This window comes from Saccostrea cucullata, unplaced genomic scaffold, assembly GCF_032062105.1.
Source record: "Saccostrea cucullata isolate Sc308-1 unplaced genomic scaffold, CSIRO_AGI_Scuc_v1 ctg3448, whole genome shotgun sequence".
Lineage (NCBI taxonomy): Eukaryota > Metazoa > Mollusca > Bivalvia > Ostreida > Ostreidae > Saccostrea > Saccostrea cuccullata.
The window spans coordinates 77,690-87,500 of NW_026938802.1; the positions used below are offsets into that span (position 1 = coordinate 77,690).

General features: G+C 35.5%; 2 protein-coding genes across 2 annotated transcripts; one reads left to right on the plus strand and one right to left on the minus strand.

The window, feature by feature from the left end:
- The first annotated feature begins 4,314 nt into the window (after positions 1–4,314).
- Positions 4,315–7,400, plus strand: LOC134251313 (uncharacterized). Its single transcript, XM_062733713.1, has 7 exons — positions 4,315–4,569; positions 4,955–5,902; positions 6,017–6,200; positions 6,297–6,542; positions 6,654–6,825; positions 6,930–7,081; positions 7,183–7,400. Exons 1-6 carry the CDS (start codon positions 4,429–4,431, stop codon positions 7,009–7,011), a joined length of 1,773 nt encoding a protein of 590 aa, XP_062589697.1. The 5' UTR covers positions 4,315–4,428; the 3' UTR covers positions 7,012–7,081; positions 7,183–7,400.
- A 384-nt stretch (positions 7,401–7,784) lies between these two features.
- On the minus strand, positions 7,785–9,109 carry LOC134251315 (P2X purinoceptor 7-like). The gene is made up of 3 exons (XM_062733715.1): positions 8,749–9,109; positions 8,237–8,458; positions 7,785–8,106 (listed from the first exon to the last, which is right to left on the minus strand). The coding sequence occupies exons 1-3, from the start codon at positions 8,919–8,921 to the stop codon at positions 7,953–7,955; spliced, it is 549 nt and encodes a 182-aa protein (XP_062589699.1). The 5' UTR covers positions 8,922–9,109; the 3' UTR covers positions 7,785–7,952.
- Positions 9,110–9,811: the final 702 nt, after the last annotated feature.

The following is a 9,811-nucleotide window of genomic DNA, read 5'->3' on the forward strand; positions in this document are numbered from 1 at the left end:
AAATCTTGCCCCTGTTCACCATTCATTTCGTGGACCTCGTGTATCACGTACACCTGTATACCCGCATGTTATAGCGACACTCGATAATCGGACATGAATGAGCGAGGATATATATAGTACATGATCACGTGTTAAGATTGGAATGCAACGAATTTAATTTTATTTCATTTCTGTACCTACAGTACAGACCATGGGGGTTGTGTTTTCTGTTCTAACTTATGTCCTTAGGTAATGTAAAAAAAACAAGAGGCCCAAGGGCCTTGAATCGCTCTTCTGATAAATTGTACAACCTATCACTTGTATTTGAAGCCTCTAACCCTAAGTATCCTAAGACCAAAGTTGCATCACCTGACAAAGTTTGATGATTCTTAGCCAATTAGGACTACTTTTTGGTCTACATTCTTGGAAAACCCAAAATGCATCAACTGACACAGTTTGATTATTCTAAGCCAATAAATACCTAAGATACTTAAATATAGCCATAAAATGTCGAAAGTAGGTAACCGTGACCTACTTTTAGGTTGACATTCTCCGAAAACCCAAGATGCATCAACTGACAAAGTTTGATGATTCTAAGCCAGTAAGTACCAGAGAACTTAAATATAGCCAAAAAATGTCGAAAGTAGGTCACCATGACCTACATTTTAGTCAACATTTTTCAGAGTCCAAAGATGCCTCTGCTGACTAAGTTTGATGATTCTAAGCCAATAAATACCTGAGATATTCAAAAGTAGGTCACCGTGACCTAATTTTTGGTCGTCACTCTCCGAAAACCCAAGATGCATCAACTCACAAAGTTTGATGATTCTAAGCCAATAAATACCGGAGATACTTAAATATAGCCATAAAATGTCGAAAGTAGGTCACCGTGACCTAATTTTTGGTCGTCACTCTCCGAAAACCCAAGATGCATCAACTCACAAAGTTTAATGATTCTAAGCCAATAAATACCTAAGATACTTAAATATAGCCATAAAATGCCGAAAGTAGGTCACCGTGACCTACATTTTGGTCGACATTTTTCAGAGTCCCAAGATGCATCTCCTGACCTAGTTTGATGATTTTAGGTCTGAAGGTAATCAAAATATGCCTTTTAAACAATTTGAAAACATATGCCTGCAAAATTCTAAAAGTAGGTCACAGTGACCTACTTTTTCTTAAATATGTTTTAAGGTCCCAAGATGCAGCAACTTACAAGATTTGATGATTCTAACCCTTTCAGTGCCTGAAATAATGGGATTAAATGTTTTAAAAAGGTAAATTCATAAAGTTCAAAAAGTAGGTCACGGTGACCTACTTTTAAGTTGACGTTGTTCAAGGACCCAAGATGTATCAACTGACTAAGTTTCATGATCATAGGCCTTAAAGTGTCCAAAATATGCCTTCAAATCAATTTGAAAACAAATCCCCGCAAAATTAAAAAAGTAGGTCACCGTGACCTACTTTTGAGTTAACATGATGTGAAGTCCTAAGATGCATCAACTTACAAGATTTGATGATCCTTTTCCTTATAGTAAGCAAAATATAAACATTTTTATAAATTGTAAATTTAGGTCAACTTTGAAGTGACCTTGAGACCACGCCCTTTGCCCCAGGGTCATGCCTTGAACAATTTTTAATCTTCAACATATCCTCCTGATCCTTGTATGTAAGTTTGGTGAAAATCTGCCTGGCGGTTCTGGAGAAGAAGATTTTTTAGCAACTAGTACTTTTGGTTTTGTTTTCCTGATTATCTCCCCTTGTTTTAGTGTCCTAACCCTTATTTTAGTATAAAGGGTAGCCCTTGGGCCAAGGATACCCTGTAGCAAATTTGGTACTGATTGGCCAAAGGGTTCTTTAGTTATGGCCCATATTCTAAAAAGTTAACGCACACCGCACAAATGGCCATAGCATTAGCTCTTTGAGCCTTTGGCTCAGAAGAGCTAAAAATTAACAGGTACAGTAATTTTACATGTGCATAACACGATAATAATTTTAAAAGATTTTTTTTAGTCTTGGTGGAGATGGAATGGATGCGCATGAAACTGACGAGGAGACGCTAAATCAACCAATTCCCGCGATAGCAGAGAGAGAGGATTGTCAAGTTGCGTCGGCACTAGCGTAAAAAACAGTACAGTGAGTAAAATCAAACTTTTCATTTATTCCATGAATAAGTATTATTGTGTTGAAAGTTGTTTAGTTTCATTTCAATATTTTTCAGAAGTGTACAAACGTCAGAACCCATAGAGATATTGAGGTATCATCAAAAACGCTTCATGATACTAACATCTAGGTACATAAAAATTGAGAACTTTTCCTTCACCTGAGGATCGTAGTCTCCAAAGTGACGGACCATTAGTAAGCTGATGCAAGTTGTAACAACCATTGGGAACATTGTCTCTGTGCTTGAGCCGTATCTGGCAAATTCGACAAATCTTAATCTTAAAGTCAAATGCAAAAATAAAAAAGAGGGGACTAAGTAAGTGGAAATCTTTGTGGTGGATCAGGGTTTCCGAGACAGTCGATAACAGCGAAAACTGCCGAGCTCAAGTTACATTCACCAAACATTTGAGATTTTAATTAATTTCAGCTAAACCACAAATCTGAATTGTGATTTTTTTTTTCAGGTCTTAATTTTCAATGACCAAATAAATATGTTATGAAACAATATTTTTTGACTAAAGGGCCCTTTAAAATCTACCCGTTCCCATAGATAAAATATGTTTATTTCCTATGTAGCTTGTAAAACGAGCTTTGATTGCTTACAAAGTTGGTTGTAAATTTCCATGCACCCGATTTGAGCCGGGTGTACTCTATCAATCAATGGACTTTTGAGAGAAGCACTGATTTTAACAGATGATAGTCACAGCATGAAAAGTTGCGTTCAAAAAATGATTAAATCAATATTTTACATGGACTTTCAAGTTTAATTCGGATTTTAATCTCAACTTAATCTCATGTTTAAAAATCATTAAACCCGGAGTTTCAAGTATAAGTTTGGTTTAAGGAATTTTTTTTTTTTTGCAAATGGTCAGCAATTTTGTCGAAGAAATTTTAATGTGTTTACCATGCTTCTGCCCCTCATTTTGCAGGCGAAATTGTTGACTCATTCCTCCCCCTCCTTGTTGCAACGGTAAATCATGGAAATGCAGAATGTTGGAATTTAAATCCTTCTGAATTGATCCCCCCTAAACTTTAAAAGAGGCAAATGGGCCACATCTCTAACCAGATAAAATTTGTTCATGCTGTTCTTTATCAGACCCCCGCCCCTAAAAAAAATAAACATCTATTATGACACAACCTACCCCCATGGATCTTGATTTGGATAATTAAGAGTTTACACTACCTTGGATGCTTCCAAATAAGTTAAACAATATCTACCATGTCCTCTGATGACAATTCCTCTTCGTTGACTCGGGAGAAAGTTACCGTCCAGAATGGAATGAACCGAGTAGTAACGATGACTCGGATGTGCCTAGCACTTTGGCTGGATGTAGGCCTAGAATTTCCAAGAAAAAAAAACTCCATGAAGAGCTCATCTTCACCTTGTGATTTCAATTTACTCCAAAAAACTCTGTTAGCCGTAGACTTAGTAGATCAGTAAGCATTTATGTGTACATAAATTCTTTCCTTGAAGTTAACACAGGTACAGTGAATTTTATACGATAGTTGATACCCATTAATTTACCACAAATTTTAATCAACTTAATGAGAAAGGAAGGAAAGGTCAGGTGGGCTCTACCAGGGACCTAATCTTAGTATTTAACTGTACACAAATGTTCATATAAAAATACGTACGTCCCTGGCTGAACATTTTTTTAAAGCCCCATCCTCTACTTATAAATTTCCTACAGCTTCCAAGAATGCCACTCTTCGAATCTTTACCACAAGCTGGTCAGTGTTCAAAATAAAAGTTCTACCAAGGTGAAGAGGTAGTTAGAAATCAAAATTTGAACATTACCTTTTTGAAGCAAATCATTTATAGTTAAAGGATTTCTGACAAGATTTTCTTAATCTTTTGTTTCCCTGTCAAAAATGCCAATCGATATCATAATAACATAAATAAACATGTGTTTCTATCGAGTCTTGTGTATATCCTGCGGTGTGATGCTGATAAGCTGGGAGGTCAGAATATGCATATTTCTTATCTGATAACGAGGCTCTACGTCATAGATACTCTTGAGTTCCCCACAGTTCTTTGTTTACTATTAGCGAAAGCACATGTACATGATGTAAAATGGTCTATTGCGCTGCATTTGGATGCAATAATAAGGCAGAAAAGGGCAAAGGGATAAGTTTTTTCACTTTTCCTAAAGATGTTAATCTCAGAAAGCAGTGGGCTCATTATATTGTCGGCGAAAGGACTTTACACCCACTTCAGGACACAGATTATGCTCTGTTCACTTTTCACCCAAGTGTTTCCAACAAGACCCCAAGCTTCTCGGTGAAATGGGACTTCAGGAATCATTTAGGAAACGTTTGAGAATAAATGCAGTCCCAGATATGCCACTTTTGACCGAAGAAGAGCTGTGTAGCGAACAGACAACAGCAAAGGTCCGTGGAGCGTATGCAAAGCGACAGAAAGCAGAGGTACTTAAATTACTTTTTTGTTTATATTCATAGGCCTATATATTATAATGTCACTGAGTGAAAATCTAGTAATTTACAATTTAGACATTTTTCAATAGAAATTTTATTAAAAATTGAACTGATATATCATTTTCTTTATCCAGTATTTTGTTTGCTTTACTTCATGGGAATTTCCTCCAGTTTTATTTACACTGGATGCATGAAAATCATTTTTAGAAAATAGATGACATATTTAATTTTTAAGCTGATTTTTTAAATATAAATATATGTACTTTTTTTTAATCTTGAATTTTATAACTGATATAAAATTGGATAAAAAAAAATTCTTTAAAGACCAAATTTTGCATATCTCTGCTAAGCTACAGTACTTTTATATTAATTATAGATTATTAAGGAAGCACTGAAAAAGAGTAAAGACACAGAAAAACCAAAGGATACTGCAAGTGCTGTTGCCTCCAAAAGTGTTGAAACAAAAAACAAGAAAGTACAGGCTGAACTTCGCCCTCCGCAACGTACAAGATCTCATCAAACTGACGAGCGTATTTTAGCGACAAAGAACAAGCTACGTTCATTTGCAACACAGACAGACTCCAAAATAACTATGATCCCCTCTATATCATCCCTATCTCTTTCTCAAGAATCTGCAAACTACAGTGAGGTTGATGATTATAGTGATGAATCGGACAGTGAAGATGAGGAAGAATCAGATGATTTGTATATTCCAACAGACGGATCTGACCTTGAGGCTGATGACGATGAGGATGGTGAAGGGGAAGTACAGGCAACCACAGTCAGGTTGCGACAAGATGTCTCTCCGGTGGAGGAGAAACAGTTTTTGGTCAGTGAAACTGAACTTGCAGAATTATTGTCTGTTTGTAGGTATTGCAGTGCAGAATGTACCCCAATCATCAAATTTGTTAGGGGTACCTTTATCTACACTTCATCAAAGTGCTTAAACAACCATGAATTTACCTGGAGCAGCCAGCCTTGTCACAACACTTTACTATGGTCAAACCTTTTTACTGCCACTGCCATTCTGACAAGTGGTTGCAATGCTACAAAGGTATTACAACTGTTTAATAATATGAACCTGCAGATGTTCACACCTAGAACCTACAACAGACTTCAATCATACTATGTTGTACCTTCTGCGACAAGAACCTGGGATTTTGAGCAGTCAGAACTACTTCAGGCAATTAGACACGGACCTAGCCAGGATGTTGTTGTAGGAGGAGATGCACGGTTTGACTCCCCAGGATATTCTGCCAAATATGGTACCTATACCATCATGGACCTTGAGAGAAACAAAATAATTGATTTTCAGCTTGTGCAGGTAAAATTTAACATACATATCTAGTTAACTTGCAGACTTTTGACTTAAATATTTTAAATTGATAAAAAGTATACTGTCACAACACTTAACATTTATGTTTTACATTTTTTCCAGAGTAATGAAGTAAAGGGGTCTTCCCATATGGAGCTTGCTGGATTAAAAAGAGCCATGGGATTTCTGAAAGATCATGTCAACATAACAACCCTTGTGACAGACAGGCATTCCATGGTTAAGAAGCATATGAGAATTTTCCATGCAGACAAAAACCATTATTTTGATGTATGGCACATTGCAAAAGGTAATTTACTGAAATTTAATTTTTTTATTGGAAACTGCTTTACATTGTTCGAAAGTTTATCTTATAACTCATTTTCCTTCATTTTATATAATGTAGGTGTTTCCAAAAAACTTGAAGCAGCATCAAAAAAGGTCAACGGACATCAAATCCGACCATGGATTAAGTCAATTGCCAACCACTGTCATTGGACAGCTTCATCTTGTGATGATGATGGGGAACTCAAGCAAGCTAAGTGGAAATCAATTGTGAACCACATATCCAACCAACACGAGAATCACTCCCAACAATATCCTAGATGTGAGCATGCCCCCATTGAAGATGGCAGACAGTGGATCAAAGAAGGTAACACTAATAATTTGTTCTATTTTAAATAATTTTCTCATTTTTTATATACCGATAGATATTTTGATTTAATAGAACATTGATAAAATGTAACTTCTTGTCTGATTGTAGGTTCTGTTCCACACAAGTTAATGAAGGATATAATTCTCAGCCCCTTCCTTTTAAAGGACATTGCCAAACTTTCGCCAACTCATCAAACATACAGCCTCGAGGTGTTTCACTCAGTTGTGAACCACTATGCACCAAAGAGCACCCATTTTTATTATCCTGCTATGCTTGCAAGGTATGCTAACATTTATTACTTGTGAAATACGTACTGAATCCTACAGGATCTATTTTTCATTTGATGCTTTTATGTATCAAAAGTTTATAAATTTTTGATTTAAGATTGAGTGTTGCCGCCTTGCATTTCAATGAAAACAGCAGTAGACAACAGGCAATGACAAAGGCTGGTGAGCTGCAATATTAAGTCTCTTATCCAAAGGCAAAGAAAGGACTGGAGGCAGTTGTAAAACCTAAGAAAATTCCTCCAACATTTAGTGAGTAAAAAGTATTTGACTTGTCAATAAACACAGTACTTGTAAATACATAGTGTATTATTTTGTGAAGTTTCTTTTCAATTACAATTATTTTTTTTCAGATTATGTGACCTTGATTAAACAGGCTGTCCACGAACGGAGAAGTGTGGAATGTCCTTCATACAGATGGGCTGCTGATGATATTGCAGTGCTTAATCAAGATGTACCACTGCCACTTACTCAAAACTTTGAGCATTTTGAAAAGGCTGCCTTGATACGCAGACACGCTTCAAGGTTTATTCGAACGTGATATTTCAAGTGTATTGGACATGTTGGACTATTGTTATACCTTTAGAAATTTGTTCCTATACAATTCTATACAAAAAAAGTCTAACATTTTTAATGTTTTGCTGAGCGGGCATAAAAAAATCGATGTTGGACCGCTGAGTGAGATGTTGGACCGCTTACGTCACAGAGTGGGCGGAGCTTAATCTCATTTTCATTCGCTGGTGTAAAACAGTGATAGATCTGATGTTACATCACGGAATTAAGTTGAAAGGTATAACAAAACATTTATTGACAGAGTTCTCGGGCTAAATGCGTTTTGTCGAACCCTCGAACCAAACTGTCTGCCTTCGGCCTAACGGCCTCAGGCAGACAGTTTGGTTCTTGGGTCCGACAAAACGCATGTTGCCCTCGAACTCAGTCAATAAATGTATATTATTAAATAGTAAAGACAGTTAAAATAATCCATTTGTTTATTTTACAAAAATTATTATAATTTGTTCCGTAAAATGTATATTCATCATACATATAATTATCTTGCATTTTAATACTGATATTATACATGTGATTTATCAAGATGTAGTATTTTTTACAATGAATAGAAATTTCACATTGCATATTTGAACCCGCAATAGTGTTCTGAGGGAAATGCTTCTCGTATCTTTGTCACTACACATGCAGGCAAAATTTTTCTGTGTTTTTTCCCAAGGAAATGCCAGATCCATCTCACAAATCTTCTGTATGCAAGATACCTGTAGATTCTGAAGTTAAAAAAATCACAATGTATAAGAAATACTTGTTGATTACAGAAAGAATAATAAAATGGAAATAAATTGATATTTCATTGTCTTATTTTTTTGTGTTTCACGAAGTTAAAAGAAATAAACTTACTCATCAGGAGGTTGGTTATCATCTAAAGGTCCAACATTCTGCAGGTATTCATACATGGAAACGTACAAAACATGTCTATTCAGGCAATTGGCAGTAAATATAGGACTCTCTGTTATACATTGGTGGTCCCCTGTCTCTGTTTCAGCTTGGACTGCTCCTATTTCTTTACAGCAAATGCACTCATCTACTGTTGGCATAGAGATGCAAAATCCACACTCGCACCTATTTTACACAAAAAATAATGTACTTTTTTCAGTGAATGGATCTTCATTCAATAATTTTGCGGAATTAATTAAATTATAGACTAATCACTTTGAACAAAGTAATTTTGTTTTAATGCAATGAGAAAAGCCGATAAAGATAAAGGACAGTGATCAATCTAAAAATAATTGATAAACAATTAAAATATCTCAAAAATGATCAATTTGATGAAAACAAATAAATGAATTGTGAATTCAATTATGAGAGTTAATATTTTTTAAAACAAATAAATAAATATTTAAAAAACTTACCAATCAGTGTTTACCAATCTATTGGGAAATTCTTCAATATCTGAGTTCTCCTCTTCTGAATCAGTGCTTTGCATGCTATCATTTGTATCAGCCAAAGGTTCAAATTGATAAGGTCTTACATCAATTGACTGAGGAAAATCTACACTTGGAATATCCCCTTCCAATGTCTCCATAACTTTCTATATATTTATATCAATTTTTGTGTGTAAGGAAGGCATGTAAACACTGAATAATTGTAACGCATGATAACAGGGGAGAACATGTGGAGAGAACTTGTGACGTCACTGCCTGCAGCTCATTATCTCTGACTGCTGAAAGCAGCGGGCAGCTTTTACTGCTGTCTTATCAGTGTGTGTGGTGAGAGTGGCCAGTAAAGCATTGATTACACACATCTACTGGGATTAATAGACATATTTAGCACTTAAAAGTATACATAAATATTGTGTCAGAAATCCTTTAAATATTTTGATTATGATTAAAGTTTACATAACAGATATAGCCCGCGTGGCGCAGTAGTAAGAGCGTCTGCTCCGTGCGAGCAATGAATGTCGAACGTTACGTAACTGTCCTCGTTAAAAAAAGATTGCTCCTCATGAGCGATGCATATTAAATATATACATATAAAAATGATGCATTTTCAAAAAAATGTCAATTTCAGTTACAAATACATGTATTATTCATTTAATTTTTTTCTGGTACAGAGATTTTTTTATTCTACAAACTTAACATTTTTTAACATCTGGTAAAATCTAGTTGTAAATACATCTTCCATTAACTAATATTTTATTTATAATTACTTTTCGTAAAAAGAAACGAAATATTAATTAAAATAACTTCACATTGTAATTTAGGGAAAATATTCCATAACATTGTGTACCTTCATCCGAGCCTTATTTTCTACTTATGAATTCTGCATATGAGTCAGTCATTTCGTCTAATTCTTGCTCTGTGACTTCTGACAGTGTTCACTGTTGCCCTTAAGTACATCTCCACTCGGAAAGCAGAGGGTGCGATTGAATAAACAAGAGGCCCATGGGCCAAATCGCTCACCTGAGTACTGTAG

Bases quoted from the DNA above. Each gene is read 5' to 3' on its own strand.
- LOC134251313 (XM_062733713.1), top strand. From the start codon at position 4,429: ATGGGACTTCAGGAATCATTTAGGAAACGTTTGAGAATAAATGCAGTC. The intron at 5,903-6,016 runs GTAAAATTTAAC...CATTTTTTCCAG, and splicing joins TTGATTTTCAGCTTGTGCAG to AGTAATGAAGTAAAGGGGTC. The intron at 6,201-6,296 runs GTAATTTACTGA...TATATAATGTAG, and splicing joins TGTATGGCACATTGCAAAAG to GTGTTTCCAAAAAACTTGAA.
- LOC134251315 (XM_062733715.1), bottom strand. From the start codon at position 8,921: ATGGAGACATTGGAAGGGGATATTCCAAGTGTAGATTTTCCTCAGTCA. The intron at 8,459-8,748 runs GTAAGTTTTTTA...TGTGTAAAATAG, and splicing joins AGATTGGTAAACACTGATTG to GTGCGAGTGTGGATTTTGCA. The intron at 8,107-8,236 runs GTAAGTTTATTT...TTTTAACTTCAG, and splicing joins GATAACCAACCTCCTGATGA to AATCTACAGGTATCTTGCAT.